Below are 26,794 nucleotides of genomic sequence, written 5' to 3'. Positions count from 1 at the left end.
GGAAGGCGGGGGCGGCGATGACGCGCAGGGCGGGCCGTGAGGTTCGCTAGTCCGGTGCCCGAGCGAGCGAGCGAGCGGCGGGAGCAGCGCGGTCGTCGGTGCAGGTGAGCGGCAGCGAGGGCCCGGGATCCGGGAGGTCGGGAAGCTGCTCGGGGCACCGGTGGGCCCGGCCGGCACCCCCTCCCGCACTCGGCCGTCCTCGGTCGCGTCCTCGGCGGCATCAGGACGGCCCGGGCGGGGACCGACCGGAGGCGACAACGGTTAGCGGCTGAGCAGCGGCTCTTGGAGGGGGCGGGGAGGGTGTGTGCACAGGAACTGTCCCTGGAGGTCTGGTGACTCAGCTCTCCCGTGAGGATTTCCTTCTGATACCGGGAGGAGGGAGGCAGTGGACGTGGAAACTTTCCAGTTTTCGAAGTGCAGTTATGGAGCCGTGGAGTGTGTGGGATCGTCTGTTGTATTCGTCCTGACTTCAGACACAGCGGCGTTTTCCCCTGAGGTAGATTAGAAAGTGTGGGGTTTGACATTCTTAACATGCCCGCATTACACCAAGAACAATGTTTAAGATCGAAAGTTACATTAAAATAGCTGCTGGCCTGGTAAATTGTCATGCCTTTTCAATGTAAAGGTGATACATTAAACAGATTTATACACTCATTTTCTCGTTTTAAGGCTGAGGACAAACTGAAAATCTTCATTTCCATCCTGTGAAAAGCTTAGTTCCTTAAACTTTTAGGTCTTACGTGGTACATGACTATTACTGACCCAATGGTGTATGCCAGGAAATAAGGAAGTGGAATGACTCAAAAGTTTCAGTAAACAATCACTCTATTATAACAGAGTTACTTAACTTTGGAAGCAGACTTTGGCTGTGGGCTGTAACCATTAAAGAGGATTTAAAAATCATGAACCAGAAGGGACTGATTAGCAGTTAAATGTACTTTTTAATTAAACAGTTCCATAAAACGAGCATGACACCATTTCCCACTGTTTTTGCCAGATCTGATGATAATTGTTCCTCAACTAGAGTGTGTGGCCGTGTTTTTGAACCATTGTGAAGATTTCAAATATATCTCTGTTCTAACACATCATTGCTTTTGGTTTTTCTTGCATTTGGGTCATCAGAACACAATATTGATTCCAGATCTCAACTATCAGTGGGTTCTGTCAGTACTATTTGTTGATTTTTTTATTTCTCTGGTCAAATATAATATCTTTAATAACTTGAGTGGTTTAGGATGATGGTGAGAGTATCTATTTTTGTTCCCTGTTTAAAGAGATTTTCGTTTAGGCTAAAATATTAAGTAGAATAATCAGTGTAGTTGGTTTTTTTAAACTGCCTACTTTAATGGTTCCTGCTGATCACCTTTCATACATGTTTTCCACAGTTGGCCTCTGTAAACATGCACAGTAAATCTGGAATTCAAGTAAAGCCGTGGAAGAAAACTAACACCTCTTAGTGAGATTGGTGGTTGGGGTTTGTCTAAAAATGCCACAGGACCAAGTTCTTCCTGTGCACTGAAGAATCTTGTTTCTCCTACTAAATAGAAATATGTTGTTTATTCACCGATTCTCAGGTTTGAAGCACTTCGGCTAGGATATCATCCAAAAACCTCAGTGTATATGGTGAGGTCCCTCACTGTAAGCCTGTAATAAACCAGCTGGTCTTATATGCATCCCCCTCCCCTTTAGTTTTCTGCTCTGTAACTGTGGCCAAAAGAGGAAAATTCTAGATTTTTATTATGCTCATCATCATCAATAACAACAACCCTAGTTTTTCCAAAATATCACTTCCCTTATTTGAGCTGTGAGTGGGTCAGAGGCCCAAGGAAGCAACACCATATTGCTTGGTGTTGAGGGATAGGTAGAAAATTCTTACCAATCTAGAAGTTACTTCTTCAGTCACTAATTTTTCCAAATGATGCTAAACAACCAACCAGCCAAACAAACAAAAACCCTAAGATGCCTACAGGAACAGTAGGATTGCTCAGAACAACAGCGCAGCAGTGAAATGAAGCATTACTCTGTTTGTCCCACCCAAAGTAACTGTCCTTTCTAGAAGGCATCAGGTCTACAGATAAAATTTTTGTAGTCCTTTTCATTGTTGTCTTTATGTTTTGAAGAGATTCTGATATGACCCAAATCATTAGAAAAAAGTCTTTGCAACAGACACACCTTTGGGCGACATTTTCTAAAGCCTACTGGTGCATTGGGTTCAGGGCTATTCGTAAGACATGATGGAGTATTAGGGGTTCAGCCAATGTGTGGTAGCGCAGTCCTGCTTGAGGGGCTGATTGTTGAAAGCTTCAGTTCTTTCCAAGGAATAAGAACAGCAGAGCAACTGCTGTGGAGGTTGCAGTCAAACTCCTCGGATATCGAGGACTTTGGGTGCTGATTTGACTCTGGGAGCCTTCAGGGGCCTTGGGTGATATATCGTGCCATCACTTTGAATGGGAGGCCTAGAACAGAATTCTGTGAGTTAGTCGGCACATGATGGTTTAATAGGAATTGTAAGGGATTAAAATGAGAACTCTTGACTGGTGTAATATTTTCAGAATTCTCTTAATTCACTTGGCCATTGTAAAATTCCAGTCAAGGGTAGTTTCACGGTCCTGCACAAAGAGCTCAATACTTTTGACACTTGGAATCAGATGAGAGACTCAGCCCCTGTGACTGGGGGTGGAGGGAAGTAGAGGAAGCTGGGAACGGCTTTTGGCAAACTGTTCTGTACCCTGGAATCAATGCCAGATTCAATCTCAGTTTATGGGATACAGTACAGGTCGCATAGGTGGATTAGTAATTGGCTTTGCTGTGGAAATAGTAATTAAATGACCCATTCCTTGCTTCAACGGGGTCGGTTTGTTCTTCTGGTTGTGGTATGGAAGATAAATGCCTATGGTCTCATCCACCGACAATGATAGACACTTAGCTTGAGTGATTTTGTTGGATTTTTCTAGCACTGTTGCTTATGTAAAACTAACAGAACAAGGGGACGGAGAGAGGCTGGAAGCAGTCTTGATCCTGCAAAAGGGGGTCATTGAAGGCCCAGTTCTGTCCCAGGAGCCTCTCTTGCCAGCACCCCTTCCTTCCCTTGTCGGCAGCGGGAGGAGTTTTCTGGGGAGCTGGGGAGCTGAGGCTGCATGGGGTGGGTGCATGAGTGGGTGTGTAGAAGGCTAGGGTTGCTGAGGGAAGGAGAAGGGTTGTAGCTGTCCTGTGCTGCCTTCTAGACTGTCAGTTGATTCTGGTTAGAAGGGACTTCTTTCTAAAGGAAGATTGTGAGAGCAGAAAGTGCCATGCATGATATCTGTAAACATCTGTTTGGTATAGGTAGAAAAAGGTTAGTATACCAAGGAGAACAAGGTGAGAACGGTGAGCGGGACCAGCAGGAGGCAGAGTGGCAAACTCAAATCCTAGTCTAGAGAAGTCAGCTTGTTCTTGGAGGGAGGGGCCAGAACAAAGGGATATCCCTGGCTCAAGCTGAAAGTAGATCAAAGTTCAGAGGCCTAAAGGGAAGAGAAGTTTCAGCAAAGGTTGATCAATGAGTATATGTTTTGTTCACTAAGGAGAAAACTATTCAGTCAATTGTTAATATGGAAAACAGAAACCAAGCACAGCTGGGGCCAGTGAGTGGCCTAAAGCAAGAGAGCATCCCATCATCATAATGCAGAGGACATTTCTTTACTGTGATGGCAAGCATGCAGGGATGGGAGAGTCTTTCTCGTAGCTGTTTATGAAGATCAGCTAGGCGCTCCACTGCTGCCCTGCGCCACCCCCCACCCCCACTTGGTGCATCTCTGTTAGTTTTGTACACTATACTAAACTGGGAAGATAAGTAGCATTTTGCTGAGGTTTGATGATTTCTGTCAAATTATGGAACTTGAGGATGTTTCAGGAACACTTGATTTATAAGCCATCATGCTGATAAAAAATTTGTTAATCCCACCAGGTGAGAATAAGACCACATTTTTTGAGCCAACTTTGAAGCAAGATTTTTTATAAATACTAGCTAGGACAATGGACTCTGGCCATGTCCATACCTGGGATCCCCAGAGAATGACCACAAATTACAATACAATAGTCGGGTGCCTATAAAGGCAAAACCCGCAAACCCACAGGGCTACGACATACTTCCCATCTTCATCCAGTGGGGGTAAGCATACATCCTGCCTACACACTTCCCACCTATGTGTGATCAAGCAAGTTGGGCAACCAATCTTGTTTACAAAAGTGAAAATAAGTGGCTTGTTACAGGAACAGAAGCCCCTAGCATTCCAGGAAGTTGTCTGTCCTTGGGTAAGTAGGATTTACAAGTTAAAGGCATTTTTGTTCGCACAGTAATTTAAACTTACAACTTTAGCCTTCAGAAACTTTCAGAGGAGAGAAGGGACTGAAAATCTGCTTTAAAAATATGCCCCAAACTCCCAAATCTGGGGAAAGGAAAGGATAGTCAAGGAATCCTGTACATAGCAAATCAGAAGAATCAAAGGAACAAATTAGAGAGAGCTGCCAGAGAAGAACAACTCATCCTGTAAAGGGCCTGGGTAGGGCTAAGGGCAGAGTTTTCGGCAGAATGTATACAGGCCTACGAAGAGTGTTGATATAGCCAAAGTTTGATAATCCTTCTGCAAAGTGTAGCAGAACTGCCCTTCATAGACAAAGCTGTAGTGCCCTAGAAAAAAAACGGTGGAGAGAGTTTCCTACCAGGTTGGCCCTTTAACAGGTGCTAAAAGGAATCCAACAAATGGCCTCTGGTAGAGGATGTTCATCAGCAAAACATGACAACAGCACAGAGCTCATTTGTAAAGGGTAAGTGTGGGGCCTGGGAGGTGATTCAGCTGGCAAAGGCTTTTGCCTCGCAATCCTAACAAGCTGAGTTTGATTCCTATACCATGGTGGAAGGAGAGGTCCCAGTCCTGAAAATGGTTACCTCCTCACACAGGCGGTCAGCTGTTTGAAGCCTCACGGTAACCACAAAGAGGGTTGGTTATAGAAAGGAAGTGAGAACAGTGAGAAGTGAGTAGCTACACAGGCACACACAAGTGAGAGAGAGGCAAGATGCTACAAGACAGTAAACAACAAAATGTTGGTAAGGAAGTTACAGGTACATAAAGACTAACCTGCTAAGCAGAAGACACAAAAAAATTAATGAATGAATGGAAAAAGTCAGCTGTCTACACTGTGCATGAGATGCTATAGAAACATGGGCTGAAAGCGGTGGTACAGGAGTAAATGGTAAGCCAAGTAACTATTAGCTGGCTCGTTTTTCTCCTCAGTGAATAAAAGCGTATTCTTTGATCAGCCTTTGCTTAAGCTTCTCTTTCCTCTAGGCCAGTGGTTCTTAGCCTTCCTGCTACTGCAATTCCTACCCTTTAATACAGTTTCTCATGTTATGGTGATCGCCAATCATAGAATTATTTTGTTGCTACTTCATAACTGTAATTTTGCTACTGATATGAATCATAATGTAAATATCTGATATGTACGATATCTGATGTATGATGCCTGTGAAAGGATCTTTTGAATCCAAGGGGGTTGCAACCCATAGGTTGAGAACTATTGCTCCAGGCCTTTGATGTCTTTCAGCATGAGCCAAGGTATAGCCCTTCTTTCTGACCCCTCCCTCTAAGTTCAGTAATTTGACAGAAGTACTTGTCCTTCCCAGTTTAGAGACTTATTTTTTCTTTCTTTTTTGGTTTTTTGAGACAGGGTTTCATTGTGTATCCTTGGCTATCCTAGAACTTATTCTGTAGTTTAGGCTGGTCTCAAATTCACAAAGATCTGGTTACCTCTGCCTCCTGAGTGCTGGGATTAGATATTAGTATATGGTAAGTTGAGCATGTTTCCTGTGGTAAGCATAAGATTAGTGGTTCTCAACCTGTGGATCATGACCCTTTTGGAGGTCGAAAGACCCTTTTAGAAGGGATTGCATATTAGATATTCTGCATGTCAGATATTTATATTACAATTCATACAGTAGCAAAATTACATTAATGAAGTAGCAATGAAAACAGTTTTGTGGTTGGGGTCACCATAACATAAGGAACTGTATTAAATGTTGCAGCATTAGGAAGGTTGGGAAACACTGGCATAGGACACTCCAGAAGCAAAGGTGTGGTGCTGTAATGCTAAGAGCACCCACTTAGAAAGCAAACACTTACAACCTCAAATTCTTAAAATACATAAAGCAGTTAGGGACAAAGGAGAAACAGCAGCATAATGGACTTTCTTATGAGAGCTCTGATTGTGGAGAGGACATCCAAATGGAGCATTAGCAAGACAGCAGGGGACTTGAGCAATACTGTTGACCAAATGGACCTAAAGACATTAGCAGGCCATTCCATCCACTAGAAGACACTTTCAAGTACATGTACAGCATACTCCTAAGAAAGATCACCTATGAGGTCATTACATCTTAACAGTTCTAAGAATATATCAGGCATCTTTTTGACCACAGGGAAAAGTAGAAACCAAAGTATATTCATGAATACTTTTTAGGGTAAAAGAAATTGAAGGGGAAACTGAAAAATATCAGTGACAAAAATAAAATACAATGGATTTAAACTTGAACAGTTAAGGCAGTTGTAAACTGTCAACATTGGTGCTGGGAACTGATCCTCTACAAGAGTAGTGTGTGCTCTTAACCACTCAGATATCTCTCCAGCCCCCAGATCTGTGTATATGCCCATAAGTGCAGATTCTATACTTAAAATTTGTTAAAAGGTAAAGAGTGGGAAGAGTAACCAGGATGCACTGTGTGAACTTGTCAGAGATTGAAATTTAATAGAAAATGCTGATTCTAAAATTCACACTAAACTAAAATGGATGTAGAATAACCATAGAATCTTAAAAAAATAGTGTGGGAAAATTCATACTCAAAACAGTACAAAGGTATAGTAATCAAAACTGGTACTGGTTAAAATAAACCAGTAGAATAGGAGCTAGGAACAATGATATACTTCACCATCAATTGACTTGAACTAGGCTAAGACAATTCAGTAAGAAAAACCTAGCCTTTTCCAAAGACAGTGCCAGAGCCAACATCTTGATGTCCAAGTAGAAAAGAATTAAATTGCATCACTGCTTTATCTGTGTACAAAAACTATTCAAAATAGATAAAAGATGCAAATATTATAGCCAAATCTGTTAAATTATTAGACAAAAACAGTGTTTTAATGACCATGAGTTTTTTTTTATGTTGGATTTAATGCACAAATAGCCAGAGGGAAACACATTTAACTTTATCAAAACAAAATACTTGTGTGCTACAAAGGGCACTCAAAATGAAAGACAATCTAAAGAATGAAAGCAAAGTATTTGGAAATCATATCTGATAGGAGTATGTGGTATGTCTGAATGTATCTGCTCCTCCAAAATTCATTGTTTAAACCTGTAAGCACCAAGATAAAAGTGGGTGTTTGGGACTGAGATTTTGAGGGCTCTGCTGTTATGAGTGGCACCTAGTACCCTTTCAGTAGAGACTCCATAGAGCTGTTTTGTCCCTTTTTCATGAGAAGACACAATGAAAAGATGCTGTCAGTGGCACAGGACATGGCATTTCATCTTGTTCCTAGACTTCCCAGTGTGCAGATAGATTTGTATTTATAAGGAACCAGCTCCATTGATTTTTTTTTTTTTTTTTTGTAACCTGAATGGATTAAAAACCTAATTTCTAGAATAGAAGCAGAACAATTACCATTAAAAAATAATGATCCAGTTAAATAAACAGGCAGTGGATTTGAATGGGCATCTTCACAGACAGAAGATGTAGATGTAGTAAGGTCTGCCTACTTACTACAGGAAAGGATGCCAGCATTGTCGGTTGTTAGGGAAATGAAATTCCAACCACAGTGAGATGCTGTTTCACTCCTAGAGTGGCTATCAGAACCACAGACTGTAGCAGCGAGGAAATGGAGAAATTAGAATTCTGTGAGTATAGAAATAGTATAATCCTTTTAGAAACCAGTTTGATGATTTACAAAAAAGTTAAATGTAGGGTTACCATATTGATTTAGAAGTTATGTTCTTAGCTATGTATATCAAAAGAATTAAAGACATACCTTTATGTAAAAACTTCTAAATCATATATATATTATATTATATATATTTAGTATATATATAATATATATATATTACTTACCAGTAATGCAAAAGAGTGCTAGCATTATCAACAGCATTATTTTTATGGCCTCAAGGTACAGACTAGAATGAATAAACATACAGTGGTATGTAAACAATGTAATGTATTCAGCCTTAAAAGGATAAAAGCACTGGTAGATGCCACAGCATTGATGAACCTTTAAAATGCCATACATTATGAAAGAAGCCAGACATAAAAGGCCATGCAGTCTATAATCCTAGTTAAAAGGCCCACATCAGGTAAGTCCCACTCACTTTGGCATGTATGTTATTGTCCTTATTCAGCTCAGGTTTAAGCAGTCATGTTGGTGAGACTTTATGGGTGTAGCTTCTGACATTCTAGGGTACACAATGTTACAGCAAACTCCCTGATCTCTGGCTCTTACAGTCTTTCCACCCTATCTGCAATGTTCCCTGAGCCTTAGGTATAGGAGTGTTTTATAGATGTATCCATTGGGACTGGTCCCCCACAGCTCTGCATTTTGATTGGTTGTGATTATCTGTATTCGTCTCCATCTGTTGCAAAAGCAAGTTTCCTTGATGAATAGTGAAGACTACACTTTAAGGACAGATATTTAGAATATAGTTAAGGATTGTGCTGGTTTAGTAAAGCAGTAATTGTAGGTTCTCCTCTAGTATCCATGACTTCACTAGCTCTGAGTAGTTAGCTAGGTTTCCAGTACCAGGTTCCCTTCTTGTTGAGCAAGTCTTAAGGCCCAGTTAGAGAGTGGTTGGTTACCGACAGGGTGTGTGTGCCACTACTGCACCTATAGTGTTACTGTGCCTGTAGTGGTTGTTGGTGTGGGTCACAGACATCATAGCTGGATAGGACTGATAGTTGCCTTCCTCCTTTGGAAGCTTGTATGATGCCTTCTGGTATCATGAAAGCTGGTCCTCAGGGAAGAGGCATTCAGGTTAAGTTCCAACTCAGGAATCTCTGGGCCCTGTTTCTGGTATGCATGTTATCGTCAGCAGTAGGGACATTTTCCATCTCTATGGGGCAACCAAGGGTAGTAGCAATAGGCTATATGTTTTGGGAGTCTCTTAGACAGTTGTCTTAATTAGGATTTCTATTGTTACAAAGAGACACCATGGCCATGGCAACTCTTACAAAGGAAAAGTATTTAATTGGGGTGGCAGTTCACAGTTTCAGAAGTTCAGTCCATTATCATCATGGTGGGACATGGTGGCATGCAGGCAGACGTGGTGCTGGAGAAGGAGCTGAGAGTCCTACATCTTGATACGCAGGCAGTGAACTGTCTCACTGGGTGTAGCTTGAGCATAGGAGACTTCAAAGCTTACTGGCCCACAGTCAAGACAAATCTCTCTCACCCGCCAGTCCCACAGCCGCTTAGACCCAACCAAGTAAACACAGAGACTTATATTGCTTACAAACTGTATGGCCGTGCCAGGCTTCTTGCTAACTGTTCTTATATCTTAAATTAATCCATTTCTATAAATCTATACCTTGCAACATGGCTCATGGCTTAACGGCATCTTCACATGCAGCTTGTCATGGTGGAGGCTGGCAGTGACTCCTTCTGCCTTCCTGTTCTTTCTTTTCTCCTGTTAGTCCCACCTATACTTCCTGCCTAGCCACTGGCCAATCAGTGTTTTATTTATTGACCAATCAGAGCAACACATTTGCCATACAGAACATCCCACAGCAGCTTACCCCCACAGTGATACACTTCCTCCTACAAGGCCACACCTCTTAGTAGTGCCACTCCCTATGGGGGGCCATTTTCTTTCAAACTATCACAACAGCCCTGGCTAATAACTCAAAGAGGACTTCTCATGTCTGTTATTGGGGTTTTTGTTTTAATAAGTAGCCACTACTAAGACCAAGAGAGTACCACAGAAGCAAGCTACCTGCTGATTTGTTCTGTGACTTGTGAGGTACTCCTTGATAGACATGGCAGAACTTCACCAGTGAGTGTTTATTAACACATGTCACATTTTAGAATTTACTGCAAAGCCACAGGAAAGGGTTTTGGGCGATGTGCTCCAATATGATTGATGGCTTTCTGCTCAACATAGCAGGCTAAGCTGCGTGAGTCTTCTCCCTGTGATGCTGAATGCTAGAGAAGCAGGTCTTGTGGGCTGGTTGGAGAGGGTGCTGGCCCTAGCAAGGCTGGGCGCCTCTTCACAACTTTGGCTGCCCTTGCTGAGCGTGAGGCCTCCTGCCTTCTGTCAGCAGGGCATGGTTTAAGGTTCAGTTGGTTTTGAAGAGCAGGAGATAAGAAATGGGTTTGGAAGTGGGAAGTTGATAAGCTGGCTCAGTAATTGCCAAAACCTGTTAGCAATTAGGGTACATACTGTTTTATTTGGTTAAGTGGAAGTCTTGGGTATTTATCTCAGACTATCTAAACAAAATGTAAAATATGTATCTGTTTTTATTTCAGTGTTAAATGTTCCAGAGAATTTTATTTTAAATTGTTGCAAAAAACAACGTATGGTAGCTTAAAAAAACATTGAACAGTATAGAAATGTTAAGAATGAAAGGTAATAGTTTCCTTCTTGTATCTGTTTGCGTATGTTAGTTTTTCCGTGTACATATGTATATTCTCCCAGTGCTGTTTTACATGGGACATTGCATAATGTTTGCTCTTGGCTCTCGTTGTTAGAAGTAATGTGTCTTGTGAAGGTCACTTCCTGACCCTGGTTTTGTGCGGAGCACCGTGTCAGCTAAGCATATGCCACAGGCCTTTTGTGAAGTGGTGCAGCTTTGCTTGTGAAGTTTAAAGTCCGTGATGAATGCAGTTTGGTAGCTGTGGGAACAGAGACAGAGTTTGGTAACAACTGTTGTTTTGGCTTTTGAAGTTACATGTTTATTGTATTAACAGTTGTCCATGTTCATGTTGCCGGCTGTGCACACTGTAAATTTCTGTGACATTTGAAAATGTTTTTATTTTCCTTTAGAAAAAAACCTGCAAAAATGTCTCTTTATCCATCTCTTGAAGATTTGAAGGTAGACAAAGTAATTCAGGTATGTTTGCTTTCAGTTTTAAAAATTACTTCATAATGTGTTCACTTATGAACTGAAATGGGAAGCATGCATTTGTTGGTGTAGTTGTACGTCTGTTTAGGTCTGTTGTAGACTAAAACGTTACAAGAAGACTAGAAATTCTTTATTATTTCTCTATATCCATCAGCCCTGGCATAGTATTTCTTTTTTAGATAAACAAAACTGTGTGTGTGTGTGTGTGTGTATGTGTGTGTGTGTGTGTGTGTGTGTGTGTGTGTGTGTACCACAGACATGTGAGTGCAGACTCCTGTGAGACCAGAAGAGGTCTCCCTGGAAGCTAGAGTTAGAGGTGGTTGTGCACTGCCAGGCTCCTGTGCTGGGAACAGAACTTGGGTCTGCTTCAAGAGTACTGTACTTCTCCACCTTAACTTCTGAGTCGCCACTCCAGCCAGATAGTATTTCTTTAAAATTTGTTTTACAATCTTCAGAGGGCTTAATTTCTTAGTACAGTTTAAATTGCATATAGCTCATATAAGTTGGAGTGTATAATATGCATACCCACCTTAGATAGTTGTAGTTTTATGTAAAGTTGGTGCAGTTTTCTTGATACCACCCTCAGGTGAAAGGAGAGTGAACAGAATAGAAATAGCAGCTCAGCTGTCCTAGGGACTGACCTAGTGGCACTGGGTGGGGAAATTGCTTCGTAGACAGTTTTCCAGGAAGGCTATTGAAATGTGGCTTTTAGCATCTGAAGTGTGCAGTTGAGCTGCCCAGGAGGGATGATTTTAAGCTGTGAGCAGCATGCTCTGTCATTTTAAATGGATGCCGTTTCTTTCTGTAGTGTTCAGTCTTCCCCCTCTGGTAATTTTCACAAAGTTCATCTGAACATGTACTTTTTTCAAAAAGCTTTTATCTGAAATATTCACCCTAAAACAATTAATATTACATTAAGGGTTAGCACACAGATTGCAAAGAATAATCTTTGTCCATGTTTTTCTTAATGGCTGTGTATGGAATTGAACTTAAATTAACCACAGTTGACTTTTAGTAGAGCGTTTTCACTTTGAAAATACAGAAGGCAGTTGATGTTGGCGGATGTTTTTCTGTTAAAAACTTCAGTTTATGTCAGCTGACCCCTTTAAGAGAAGCAGGTTCCTTTAGAGGACCTTCAGTATTCAGAGCAGAGAGCTAGCTGCTGGGAGACGGAATCGGGCCAGGTGGAGGTGGGGTATGGCTCTTCTGTTCCTACTAGATTTCAGACATTCCTAGTCCAGCCTCTTGGACTAGTTCTGCTTCGTCATCTAGGTGAGTGACTGGTGTGTTTTTATCTTGAGACACCCTGGCAAGAAGTTACAGAGGAGTGCAACACTCCTTCTTTTTGTCTGGCTCTTTCCACCCCAGCAGTGAACTGGCAGTTCATATTTTCTAAGTGATTTTATAGTAGCCATTAAGCCATGGCTTTTAGCACTACATGATCAATCCTAGAACTATTTTCAGTTCCAAACTCTTAACAGCCTATGCTTGTCTGGTATGCATGAAGCCCTGGATTCAGTCCATCCCCAACATTAAACTGAGCAGAGTGGCACATGCCTATAATCCCAGCACTTGGGAGGTGGAGGCATGAGAATTAAGAGCTGATGGTAATACAATATTCAGCTAAATGGGGAATTTGAGGCCAGCCTGTGTTACATTAAACTTTGTCTCCAATACCAAGAGAAAGCACATACAGTTGATTTATTTGCAGGAGATTGCTAAGCATTGACTATAAATAACATGTATCATATAAATAAGTGGTGTCATTCAGTTTTTAAGGTACTCCTAAAATTTTTCATTTATAGGTTTCCTTTGGAAAGTAAATGGTTGCTGAAGTATTTAAAATGAAACTTTGAGTAAAACTTCAGTTGTTCATTTCTTTGGGAAGTTCTAGATATAACTTATAAATCATATAAGAAAGATATGTATTTATGATATTGATAGAATTTTCTTTTCCAGGCTCAGACTGCCTTCTCTGCCAGCCCTGCCACCCAAGCAGTTTTGGTGGATGTTTCTGCTGCTTACCCTCCAGATGGAAGTAGGTTCATACTTTGGGCTCATTTTCTTTGGACAGAAATACATACAAAGCCCCCCCCCCCCCCCCGAAATTCAGAACCTAGGATTTTGACATGTTATATGAATTTGTGATTAATGATTTAGTAGCAATAAGGAAAAATGGTTTACTAAAGAACTAACCTGTATAATCAAGAGAGTGATCTCTGATTATGAAGGTGTGTTTTAGGGCATAATTAAATTGTATTTTATTTGGACTCATAGGCCTTAACACCGTCGGTTCATTAACGGGAAAGCACTCTTGCATGGAGCTAAGCTTTCCTGACTGCTGTAGCAGCTGGCAGACACTGAGCTGCTTCCTTTCACCTTTGCCAGGGAGCTTGGGAAGCTTCTGACTAGCTCCCATTGGGTCTCACATCAAATCTAAGAGTTACTCTCCAGACTCCATACTGATTCAGGGGCTTCAGGACAGTGCTTTAAGACATTGGGATACAAAGTCAATAGTAAATTCCTAAGTTTCTGTGGCCTTTCATCTTCTGCATGGCCATCTAACATTATTCTTTGGAGTGAATCTACTCTGAAGTCAAAGTAGATCATAGGAAAAGATTTTAGAAGTAGCACACTTCTAAAAATGTTAAATATTGTTAATGTTTAAAAATTCTGTTTGCGTGACTTCATTGGACTATGGCTGCCATTCTTAAAGTGGTAGGAAACTGAGCAAATTCACAAGCTTTGCCTTTTTCTCCTGTTAGGTGAGAGGAACCGTCACGTCTCATAGCTGTTCATGGAGTGAGTTGAGCAGTTGTGACAGTGAATACGTTGGGTTGTTTTGAACAGAAGAATTCATGCCATAATCCCCAAATTTCTAATGCATAGGGTTATCTTAAACAGAAAGGGCAAGATCATTTATTTAGAAAAGTAATTTTTACCTTTGAGTAGTCACCCCTCTGTATTCTCTACTTCTGTCTAAATTTTTTATCTGTACTGTGAACGTGCAACAGCCATTAGCGTTGGGTGATTGTGTATGATAGTATCCAGCAGGGGTCACAAGTTGACAGCAGGGTTTGCACAGGTCTGCTGATGGCTAGAAGGCCTTCTTTTCTTTCTACTTATTTCAACTTTAAGCCTTGCTGTCTAGCCCTGGCTGGTCTCAGGTCTGTGGCAGTCCCCCTGCTTCTGCCACATGACTAGAGCTCTGGCTTGTAGTCATCCCCACCAGCCAGCTTCAGACCATGTTAAATGAGGGACTTGAACACCTGCAGATTATGAACCCAGTGCTTTGGCCACAAAGGGATGACTGCATAGGAAAGCCCAGACTATCTCAGATGTATTTATATTTTAGGGCTTTCACATTAAACATTTTATGGATCTTTTAAATATGTCTAAATCTTTGTACCTTAAATGTGATTTTTTTTTTATAAAATACAGTAAGTCCATAGTAAGTTATTATTTTGAATATTCTGCCAATGCCTTTTTCCTCATTTGTTTATATTAGATCTCTATCCTAAACTGTATCCAGAGCTCTCCCAATACATGGGATTGACTTTAAATGAAGAAGAAATATGTACAAATATGCCCATGGTCTCTGGAGCACCAACCCAAGGGGTATGTACAGTATAATTTTGAATTCTATAAAATGCTCTTTATATGTAGATGTAAACTCTTTTATAGGGAACTTACATATTTAGAACATTAGTGTTGACGTCTCCGATTTTAGATTTTTCTTTTGTTTGTTTGTTTTTTGAGACAGGATTTCTCTGTGTAGCCCTAGATGTCCTGGAACTTACTCTGTAGACCAGAGAGCTGGTCTACCTGCCTCTGCCTCCTGAATGCTGAGATTAAAAGCATGCACCACCACGCCCAGCCTGATTTTAGATTTCTTTATAGATGTATTTCTGAACATTGTTGCCCACTGTTGGATTATTAGGTCTTTGTCTCTCTTTTGTCTTTTGCATTTTGTCCTTTCCGAAAACATTGTGGTTGGGCCTCTGCCCTGTGTGCTTGTTTTCTCCTTTCTAGTTGTATTACTGCATTGAGTTTTGTACTTCCGACCTCAACTGTTCAGTTTTTTCTTCCATAGCTCAGCAATTCCTACTTCAGACAGTATTGCAGTGAGGATAGTTAGTCATGGGAAGTATATATCTGCCATATTATTTTGCTCACAATTTTATTATTCCTCTTATAATTAGAAGCCAAGCTTCTTGTAATTAGACTGAGGTGCTAGGCTTACATATAACATATAGCACTTGATACGATTATAGTTACATACTTCATGACTGAATCTACTTCTCTTTTGCCATAATGCCACTGTTTAATACAGTACGTAGCATTTATTTATTGAAATTTCAATATTTATTGAAAACTTACTTGGATTAGTCAGGATCCAGTTGAAAACAAGAGTATTTCAACTGAGGTAATTTTAAGAAATTAGATAGTCAGAGATTTCCAAAGGAAAAAGTAGAACCAGTTAGAACTATAGGGAGCCAGCTGCTGTCCTGGGATAGAGTGGACAAGGTGCTTAGGGTGGAGTCTGCTGCAGCTTTGACCTTGGGAAGCGTTTCTGGTAGCTGCAGCCCCCTGAGGGGTTGGGTGAATTGGTAAGAGGTGGCTCAGTACCTCTCTTGCAGAGGAGCTCCAGAGAATCTGACGACCTCTCCTGACTCCCTTGGGCAGCCACACAAGTGCCAAATACTCAGAGATGCACATATAGATAATTATATAAAAGTAAATCTTTAAAAGGAGGTATGGAGAAACAAAGGTTAACTGCTATATTTATAGAAAATTTATCTTCTCATATCGGAAAAAAAAACCCAATTATAGGTATTCTTTAATGCTGAGGCTCCGGCTAGTGTGTCTGACCTCCTTTGCCCAGGTCTGCACTTTGATCCCTTTAATGTAATGAGCACACCAGGGCCCCTCCATGTGTACATTTCTGGCCTCGAAGGTAACCTGAAGTTTCCTTTAGAAGTATCTGCATGTATAAGGCTCTTTGGGGTGCTCGTTTATTTTTCTATCATTTTGTTATATTTAATTTGTTCTGGAGATTACTATTAACTCTTCCATGTAGTGACCAGTTCATTTCACATACCATATATTTTTTGTTTTTGTGTTCCATCTAGTTGTTTTCTCCCCCAGCTTTATTAAAATTATGTATATTGAAGGTGTACAATGTATTACATATTAATTTATGTACGTTGTGAAATGGTCCCACAATCAAGCCAATGAATATATCCCCCTAGAGTTACAACTTTTAGTATGTAGTTATAACACTAGCAAGTTCAGTTACACGGTATTAACAGCATGGTTACTGTGCTGTTCATTATAGCCCAGAATTACTTTATCATTGAAAGTCTGTGTATCTCCCCATTTCTCCTCTGCCCACCCCTTACCCCACAAGTATCCTGCTCTGTACTTCTGAGACTCTGTATTTATTGTTTTCATAGTAAGAACAGACTATACTGTCATTCTGTCTCTGACTTATTTCCTTTAGTGTAAGTCCTCCAGGGTCATCCATACTGTACAAATGCCCATGTTTTTATGGCTGGAGTAATATGCCATTGTGTATTTTTTTTATTCATTTATCTGTTGACAGACACTTTGTTTCTAAGCTTTGGTCACTATGAATTATGCTGCAGTGAACATGGGAATGCAGGTATCCTTGGGATATAGTGATTTTATTTCCCTTTTGATATTTGCCCAGAAGTGGGATTGACACATGGCAAATGTGTTTTCATTTTATGAGGATCCTCCATATGGTTTTTCATAATGCTTATATTAAGTACGTTTGGTGTATGACAGTGCACAAAAGTTTACCAACACATCTGTCTTTTTGGTAGATACATTGTGAGGTGGTAATGTCATCTTCTGGTTTTGATTTATATCTGCTAATGATAAATGATCCCTTTCACATACCTATGAGACTTTTGTTATCTTTGGGAAAAATGTCCTATGTAGGCTTTTTTGCCTATTTTTTAATTACTTGCTTTTTTGCTGTTGAGTTTTGAGTTCTTTATACATCTGGATATTTGCCCCTTAATACATGATTTGTAGATAACTTCTTCATTCCCATGGGTTGCTCTCAGTTTGCTGAATGCCTCTTTTGCTGTGAAGAACATAACATGTTTTGAGATAGGGTCTTTGTAGACCATGGTGGCCTTGAACTTAGAGATATACCTACCTCTGTTAGGATCAAAGGTGTACACCACCATGCCTGGTCCCAGCTGTGAAGAACCTTTTTAAGTTTGATGTAGTCTTACATATTTTTGCTTATGCTTCTGGTGTGAAAAATTTTTTAAAAATCATTGTCAAATATATATATATATATATATATATATATATATATATATATATATATATATAATTGAATGAATAGTGTGAATGTAACCTATGAATACCACAAATGTGATTATATCATGAGTATAATTAATGAATATCATGAGTGTAATTTAAAAAATAAAAAATCATTGTCAAGATTAGTATTAAAGAGATTTGTCTTGCGTTTTCTGCAAATCTGAACAGTTAAGCCTTTTGAATCCATTTGGAGTTGGTTTGTATGTTTGGTATAAGGTCAGCCCCAGTTCCCCTGCCCTGCATTGGACGCTTCAGTTTTCCCAGTCCCATTGTACATTCTTGACCTAAGTCCTTGATCATATTAAGTTTAAGTTGGTAATTTTATGATTATACCACAGAAATTCTCTGGAAAATGCATGTTGCAAAAATCCTGAGTGACCTCTTGGTTCTAGGAAAATATCTTCAAAATGAAGGTGAACGAGCATAGTTGTTGGTGACAGGGATGTTTTCTGAGAAATGGTTCATGTGTTGCTTTTTTTTTTTTTTTGGTTTTTCAAGACAGGGTTTCTCTGTGTAGTTTTGGTGCCTGTCCTTGATCTCACTCTGTAGACCAGGCTGGCCTCGAACTCAAGAGATCCTGGCTCTGCCTCTCAAGTGCTAGGATTAAAGGTGTGCACCACCACTGCCCGGCTCATGTGTTGCTTTCAATGCTGTGGCAGCTTCATGTAGTGTACTTACCCAGCCTGAGGTCTTATGACCTCATTTGACAATGCAGTCTTTAGAGATTGCTGCCACTTAAGTGTTCTCTGATAGAGGTAGTTCGGCAGCAGATGATGATTCATACACAAGAGTGCCAGTTGAGTTAAAGTAACAAGCCTGGAGCAAAAAGTCCATGAGTCTTATCTATCCAGGGATAATGGAGTAAACTGCTAGAGGACCGAAGAAATGAAAACCAGTGCCATTATTGTAGAAATCAACTTCACTGGGGGGTCTTATTTTTGGAGCAATATTTCTTAGAACTAGAACTGAGCATGCTCCAGTTTTCTGTCGATTACTTTCAGGGAAAGTGCTTCTAGACACTGACAGATTATGTATTGTTCCAGCAGTTGGTAACAAGACCATCCAGTGTGAACTATATGGTAGCACCTGTGACAGGCAACGATGCTGGAATTCGAAGAGCAGAAATTAAGCAAGGGATTCGTGAAGTCATTCTGTGTAAGGATCAAGATGGAAAAATTGGGCTCAGACTTAAGTCAATAGATAATGTAAGTATTTTTATTTCAGAAATATTAACATCAGACAATTAGAAATGAAAATAGTTTGGCTAGCTGTAACAACACATCTACAGTGAGGAATATTACAAATCTACTGACTTAATTTTCCACTTCCAAGTGGAGACAGCCTGTGCTGGAACTTGTAAGCAGATCACCATGAATGAGCTTTTCTTTTTTATTCTCTTTACTGAAATATGAATGATGTCACTAGCTTTACATAAACCCTATGACAGAGTTTGTATGGTAGAATTCTGGGCTTGGCATAGGGCAGCATATGTGAAAGCAATGGAAAAATTGACAGTGAGAATTGGGTGTGCATTTTTAAACTAAGTGATAATTATTTAATTTGTGAGATGCTTTTGCAAAGTTGGTTGTTCTTTCTGTCTGTAAAACTTTAACTTGATGACCATTTGTGAACAAGTTCTTTGTAATTCAGGCAGTGAATCCCCTTGGCACACTAAAGACATGAGACCAGGTTTCCCAGATACATTTTAAAATGTTATAGACATGGTGGGTCTTATAAACCTCAGTTTATGATTTTCTTTTTTTATAATTAGTGTCTTTCTGGATTCTGTTTCAGTCTTAAGACTCCTTAGCTCAGTGAGTCCAACTTTCTACAGACAAAATAAGTATGGCACACTGTTGAGCTGAATGATGCTGGTCTTGGCAGGAAATGCCAGCACCACCTTTCTACTCAACGGGCTGAGAGCATGGTGTGTGTAGCCCTCAACACATGTCCATTGTGCTTGTTGTAAAGCCTTGACCTCACTGATGTTCTCCTTCTCTTGCGTGCCTGCAGGATACTGCAGCAGAGATTCTCCGGGCCCATTCTCGTTTGGCACCATTCTAGTTGGTGTGGTGAGGCGCTGCCTGTGCATAGCACCTCATGGCAGAAATCCTGTCTGCCCATCTTAGATTGTAGGGAAGGCCTAGCCTTATAGATGTGTCTGCACATCCCTAGCTTTCCTTTTACGTTTGTCCATTTGGTTCAACATCTGATTGAATTTACATAAGTATCAATGTCTGTGTGAGTTAGTTGTTAGAGGTACCCTTCTGAGTTTCATAATGGATTATTTATAAGCATTCATGTTATAGTTAACATGTTTATCTTTTTAGCTTGTTTAATCTCGGCTGTATTGATATTTTAAGAGATGTGGAAAGTGGTATTTGAACTAAAAAAATGGAATTATTACCCCAGACTATCATTTATTTTTAAAATTTATTTAATTTTATGTTTTGAGTGTTGGCTGCATGTATGTGTGTGCACCACATACACGCTTGGTACCCTCAGAGGTCACAAGGTGATACAAGATCCCCAGGAACTGGAGTTAGACATGGTTGTGAGCCACCATAGTGGTGCTGGGGACTGAACCTGAGTCCTCCTGTATATATACTTAAGCAGGAAAACAACTCACCAGACATGCAGTGCTTGGTGTGATCAGAACCTGCAGTGTAGAGGTTTGCATTGGGCAAAGTTGCTCGTTCCTGTAACTTGACTCTACGCAGGGTGATGTGACCAAGGATGCTCAGGTAGGTCCCGACTGAGATCTGTTTATTTTTATTTGTTTGGGGGTATTATTGCTTTAATAAAGTTTTGTTTCTTTTTAAGAAATGACTTGACACTCGGACAGTCCTAGGAGGATTTATCATCAGCCACTTTCTTGGTCACAGCAGTGGAAAATGATAACTTCCTTTCTTCTTATCTAGGGTGTATTTGTTCAGCTAGTCCAGGCTAATTCCCCAGCCTCCTTGGTTGGTCTGAGATTTGGGGACCAAGTACTCCAGATCAATGGCGACAACTGTGCGGGTTGGAGCTCCGATAAGGCACACAAGGTGCTCAAGCAGGCATTTGGAGAGAAGATCACCATGACCATTCGTGATAGGTGAGCTGTGACCCAACAGTGAAAATGGAGATTCAAGTACACTTTGGTTTTCATTTCAGTGTTCTGCAAATACAGCTTTCTACTTTTGCTTTTTTTAAAGAAAATGTTGATTCATTACAGTCATGGAGTTGCTGCAGTTGTGTGCTACAGATTTTTCTAACATAGATTTTTATAGAATTCTGCTTTTGCATATATTCTTTACTGCACTTTATGGGACTCTGTCCGCTGGGCAGTAATTTTCCTGTCTGTCTCTCTAGAAAGGATGTGTATGCTAGAGGAGTAACTGACATGGTAAAGACGCCGTGGGCTCACGCTGCAGCCCACTGCTTAAGCATCCTTACCAGGGCCCGTTGTCACGAGGACTGAAAGAGACACAGAGTTCCCAAGAACTCAGTTTTGAAACCAAATCTGGTCTCTGGGGTGGTTGTGCAATTAAGTAAAAGAGGATGAATCGTTCTGCATGGTGGGTAGTCTATTTTTATCTTAAAATGACATTGGTCTAAAAAATTTTATTAAATTCCTAAATATATCAAAAATTGAAAATGGAAAAGTCTTATAATTTTTTTTTTAGTCTGTAAGCAGAATTTCATAAAGTTGGACCAGGGATGGTTAAGAGTACACACTGTTCCCAGAGGACCCAAGTTGGGAAGGGCACAACTGCCTATAACTCCAGCTCCAGGGGCTCCGACGACACCTTGTTTCTTCATAGGCACCTGCACTCACATGCACAGACCCACTTATGTCTTTTTTTAAGAAATGTTAATGTTGCAAATAAAAAAAAAAATCACATGTTGAAATTAGCCAGATCGAAAGACTGTCTCAGTGAATCTCTATACAGAGTAGCTATTTGGAACAGAAGCTGTGGAGCTTCACATTGGATTTTATATTTTCACTGTGGAATATATTTTCTGACACCCACCACCATAAATAAATCCATGAGAGTTAAAATTAGTAAAAATAATTTCATATATTCATTTGTAACTAGTGTTCACTACCTGAATTCAGTCCTTTCTCATGCCCTAATATTTACTCTTCCTTGTTCTTTTTCTGTTATGTCATGTGGGCCTTTGCTAATATAAATATATATATATATTTCACTGCCTAGGTCCTGCATATAAAGAATGTGCTTATTTTCTAAGATTTTGTTACTTTGAGTAATAGTATAAGTCCATTTTTCTTGCAACTTTTATGAATGCATTTTTCTTTAGAGCTGAATACTAGTCATTTATTTTTACATACACACACACACATACACCCATATATACATTTTACCCATTTATCTGTTAATGAACATCTAGGTTAATTCTAGTTCGTTGCTATAGTGAGTAAGTAGCACAGAGTACAGGGCATATGTATCTGCAGTAGGGTATGAAGTCTCTGGGTGTATGCCTAGGAGTGAAGTAGTGGGATCATGTGGTAGTTCTATTTTTAATTGCTTGAGAAACTTCCAAACATTTCCACAATTGGTGTATTAATTTGCAGACAGACACATAGATCCCATTTTGATAATAGCCATTCTGACAAGTTAGCTAATATATTCCAAAGTAGTTCTAATTTGCATTTCCTTGGTGGCTAGTAATACTGAACTTTTTTTTGAGACAGGTTTGTGTAGCCCTGACTAGAACTCGCTCTAGATCAGGCTGGCCTGGAACTCACAGAGATCTGCCTGCTTCTGCCTCCCCGAGTGCTAGGATTAAAGGCATGCACACCACTGCCTGGCTTGTGGTCCATTTTTATTTTTGCACAAAGTGAAAGAATCTAATTTCATCCGTCCGCGTCATTTCTTGATTAGTCTTCTTACTACGTTTTTTGCCTTCATTGCCAAAAATTACATGGGCATAGCTTTACCACCTTATTTATGGGCCCTCTTTCTGTTCCATTGATCTTCTGTCTGTTTAATGCCAGCACCAGACTTTCTTTATGACTATAGCTATGGTATGATCTGTGGTTGAGTATTGTAAAACCCCAACAAATGTTCTTCTTTAGATTGCTTTGGCTATTTGTGATCTTTTAAGGTTCCAAATGAATTCTTGAGGGTTTTTTTTTTTTTGTTTATTTTTTCCTAAAACTTTGAAATCTGATATCAGAATTTTAATAGGTATTGCATTAAATGTGTAAATTAATTTTGGTGTAATATAGCTATTTTTACAATATTCGGCCAGTCCAGTTGCATGGATTTTCCATCATCAACTATCTTCTGTGATTTCCTTTTTCACTCTCTTGAAGTTTGTACTGGAGAGAGGTCTTTCACTTCTTAAATAATTTTAAACATTTTGCATAAGAGAAGTTTTTTTTTTATAAGTGGGACCAATAGGAAGATACAGCTACAGAATTTCATAATGTGAACAAACCAGGTGGCCTTAAAATCTTAAGTAACACTATGGCAGAGTTGCAGAACATCAGCATGGATTACACTGCATGGCAGCATCTGAGATAGATGCTCATGGCCTTTGTAATAGTAGTTTGTGCCTCCCTTACAGTCAGGCTTGAAGAATCCTCTCATTGCTTCTCTGGTGGCTTTTTTGTTTTTGTTTCTGTTTTTTTTTTTTTTTTTTTTTAAATTTCTTACCACAGATTAGAGCAGACAGCTTTGTCTATAATCCCAGCACTTGAGAAGATTGGATTGCATATAATGAGACCCTGTCTCAAACCAATAAAGCTGACATGATGTTTCAGTGGGTGAGGCATTCACAACTAGGCCTGATGACCTGAGTTTGATTCTCAGAACTCATGTGGTGGACAGAACTGACTCCTGCAACTTAACCCATATACATGCACCTGTGCACATACAATCAATAAATAGTGTTTTAAAATTTAAATGCCCTAAGATCAGTTGGCTCCCAGAAGTATTGAAGGTATTCAGTGATTTAGTTTAAAGCCATCTCGTTGTTAATGCAAAATATGGTGAACTGTAAGGAAAAATGTATTGATATAATGATAACTCCACAAAGCACTCTGTTCTGTTTTCTCAAACTTAACAGAAGGATATCTTGATTAGCAAGTCAGTCAAATCATGAGATGAACAAAAAGGCTGCTGAAGTGTCCCATGTGTCGAGTCAGAGTCATAGTAAATTATTAGAAACAGCACTTACTGTAACAAAATACTGAATTTAAAGCTTCAATCTAACCCAACCCTTATGCTTACAGGCCCTTTGAGCGGACCATTACTATGCATAAGGACAGCAGCGGGCATGTTGGTTTTATCTTTAAAAGTGGAAAAATCACATCCATAGTGAAAGATAGTTCTGCTGCCAGAAATGGCCTTCTCACCGATCATCACATCTGTGAGATCAACGGGCAGAATGTCATTGGCTTGAAGGTAAGGAATGCACTGGACCCTGGTTTAGAAAACACTTAGGTGGTATGACTTCGGCGGTGGCCTTCAAACACTGAAACTTGGTGGGAGGTAAGTGTAGCAACTGGGGCCCTGGCTAGCTAGCAGTGCTCGTGGACCATTGCGGAAATAACTCTGGGATGGTACGGGGAATTCTCTTTCCCATAATGAGGTGGCTAAACTGATTTCTGGCATCCCTCAAGCTATAATTCTGTGGAAACGGGCAGGGAAATTTTTAGACATTCGAATGGGTGAATGTCCAACTTTTTTCAGTCCAGAAATATAGAAAAGGAATAAGTCTTGGTATATATTAATACTTTGTTTTTATACATTTTGATCTGCAAAGTTTTTGTGGGCTTGTTTGTAGACGGTCTCTCTAAATAGCCCTGGCTGTCCTGGAACTCACTATGTAGGCCATCCTGTTCTCTAAGTCTGAGAGATCTGCCTGCTTCTCAAAGGCATGTGAAACCCGGCTCGGCTTATAAATTCTTGAATTAAGACTATCTTAAAATCTAAAGGTTTTAAGTAAAACTTTAATTCATAAATTCTAGAATCAGTTGACTGTATATGGGGCAAGCTATCCATTCTCAAGTAAGGAAAGGATTTTATTCAGTATCTTCAACTTTGTTACCAGCTTAAGAAACGTATGTCAGTAAAATTAAAATTCAGACATACCAGGGATTGCAACTCTAGAGATATTAGCATGAGAACAGCAAATATAGTGAGTTTTTTTTTTTTTAACCTAACAATTACAGTTTCATGTTTATTAAATAAAGCCTCAGTGAAATTCAATTCTATTCTGTTTCATTAGGACTCTCAGATTGCAGACATACTGTCAACAGCTGGGACTGTAGTCACCATTACAATCATGCCTGCTTTTCTCTTTGAACACATTATTAAACGGTAAGTGGACAGCTCTACTTTATGCTTGTGGTCACCTGACATAAATGTAAACACTACTTTCAGTCTGCAGTTCTGCTTTATAGAAATCTAGTCATGGTGGCTGTGACGGGGATTTCCTGCCTGTGAGATATGAAGAGTGGCCGTTGCTGTTCTTCCCAGTGTCTCTCAGGAGGTAGAGAGGTGCATGATGCTTGCTCTCTGTCCTCTGGAACGGAGGAACGTAAAGTCCATGAGAGTTGACAAGGGCCAGCAAGGGGTGACTCTGCCCAGAGCTTTTCTGCTCCTCTCTTCCTTATAGTTGTTACCATGGTATCTTGGAAACTCTTCATTCAAAATCCTGATACAGCACGTGAAAGTGAGACTTGGAAGATACATAAGCATAACTGTTGTAATGAAATCTTTGTCTATATATTTGGCTTTTGGATAGAATGCAGCTAGCTACCCTGGTGGGGGGGGGGAAGTAGGAAGGAAAAAAAAATAGTTGTTCTGTAGTCTTTTTTTCTTTTTTAACTGTTGGTAGGTCCATTCTCCCCCCTTTTCTTCTGACTCATCATAGCCTTGCTATTTTAATTAAACTGCCAGTCTTAATATAAAGGACTCACACTGTCTCTAGCATATCTACCCTGGTACAGATGTCTATTCTTCCTGGACAGTCTCAGCCAACTAATTCAGTTATCAGTTCCTTGACTTTGAGCTCATTGAAAGACCTTTTCTTCCCCTCAGGCTCATCAATGATAATAGTGCTAAACTGGAATTGGGGTTGTCTTGGATTAACATGGCATTTTTGCACGTAAGTCATCACTTATATAACGAGTGGCTTTCTTGTAGGATGGCACCAAGCATTATGAAAAGCCTGATGGATCACACCATTCCTGAGGTTTAAGAACCTGTACAACATACACAGCTGAATGTTTCCAGTTTTCTTCTTCGGCAACTTCTATATTTTGCATATGAAGCTTTCCCGGAGCCAGGGAGAATATGCTGCATGGGGACCTGTCTATCTTCATCATGGCTGGAAACCTCACTCTATCTGATGTCTTCTGCAGATTTTAAGATAGGTGTAGCCTTATCCTGGTTTTACAGATGTGAAACTTACTGACTTTCCTAGAATTGTTTCTCTACTGGAAACCTGATGTTTTTATAAGCCATTGTGGTTAGGATGACTGGTGTAGTCTTAGCTGTGTGTGAACCTTTGTCCTAGATAAAGCACAGTGCTAGTCGTGTGCTTCAGTTCTGTGGCATACTTGGATTTTAGAACATCAGCATAGAACATTGAGGATGATTGCCTTTGATAGTTATTTTTTAAGTTTTCTCCGTATGTGTGTAGAATTCCAGTTAATCAACACTGGTTTCATTCCACAAAAGCATTATACAGTGTGTGTAGTTTGCAAGAGACTATCATGATTGTCACTAAATTTTAACTACCTTCACTTACTATGCTTCAACTGTCGCCTTAACTACAGTAAGCATTTAGAATAAAAGCCAAAATAGAATTATTGCTGCCTTCTGAGACCTGAGATGTTAGCTCTCTATCTAGCTGGTAGATGCTAGCCCCAAGCAGCTTACTGGTAAAGCAGAGCTGCCTAGTTGTGTGGAGATTTTCTAGTCACTGCATAAAGGAAACGCCTAAAAGTTGCCGTAATGCTTTCTGAAAAACAAATCGCTATATATTTCATGTAAAAGTTGTTATATAAACAGAACAAATCTTGGAGTTTCCTTTTCATTTGTAGATTATTAAGTGGGCAATATTTAATTTGGCATTTGAATCCTAACATTATGTAACTTAGCTACCTTGGGTAGTCTTAGAATGTTTCCCTAGCCATTTTAATTTGTTCCATTTTTCTGACTCCGTCCTCTAAACAAAAATGGCAATGACACTTTATCTTGATTTTTTTCTTCTTGGCTTATGCCTCTCCTAGTATTTTATCTGATATTATCCTAGTAAATGTATAAAAATGTTAAA

General features: G+C 39.9%; 1 protein-coding gene across 2 annotated transcripts; it reads left to right on the top strand.

Annotated features, from left to right (window-relative positions):
* Nucleotides 1-26,794, top strand: LOC114699452 (syndecan binding protein). 2 transcript variants are annotated; one of them, XM_028878524.2, is made up of 9 exons: nt 1-104; nt 11,056-11,122; nt 13,094-13,172; nt 14,643-14,752; nt 18,544-18,702; nt 20,419-20,594; nt 23,742-23,913; nt 24,740-24,831; nt 25,660-26,794. In XM_028878524.2, exons 2-9 carry the CDS (start codon nt 11,072-11,074, stop codon nt 25,712-25,714), a joined length of 894 nt encoding a protein of 297 aa, XP_028734357.1. In that variant the 5' UTR covers nt 1-104; nt 11,056-11,071; the 3' UTR covers nt 25,715-26,794. The 2 variants fall into 2 exon arrangements, with proteins under 2 accessions (XP_028734357.1, XP_037058326.1); XM_037202431.1 differs by having other exon boundaries at nt 80-104; nt 11,057-11,122; nt 18,541-18,702.

This window comes from Peromyscus leucopus, chromosome 2, assembly GCF_004664715.2.
Source record: "Peromyscus leucopus breed LL Stock chromosome 2, UCI_PerLeu_2.1, whole genome shotgun sequence".
NCBI classification, from domain to species: domain Eukaryota; kingdom Metazoa; phylum Chordata; class Mammalia; order Rodentia; family Cricetidae; genus Peromyscus; species Peromyscus leucopus.
The sequence above is the reverse complement of the archived record's forward strand: the minus strand, read 5'-3'. Positions and strand labels throughout refer to the sequence as shown.

Excerpts from the sequence above, each read along its gene's own strand:
- LOC114699452 (XM_037202431.1), top strand. The coding sequence starts at position 11,072 with ATGTCTCTTTATCCATCTCTTGAAGATTTGAAGGTAGACAAAGTAATT. Across the intron at positions 11,123-13,093 it reads AGGTAGACAAAGTAATTCAG|GCTCAGACTGCCTTCTCTGC; the intron begins GTATGTTTGCTT and ends TTTCTTTTCCAG. Across the intron at positions 18,703-20,418 it reads GACTTAAGTCAATAGATAAT|GGTGTATTTGTTCAGCTAGT; the intron begins GTAAGTATTTTT and ends CTTCTTATCTAG.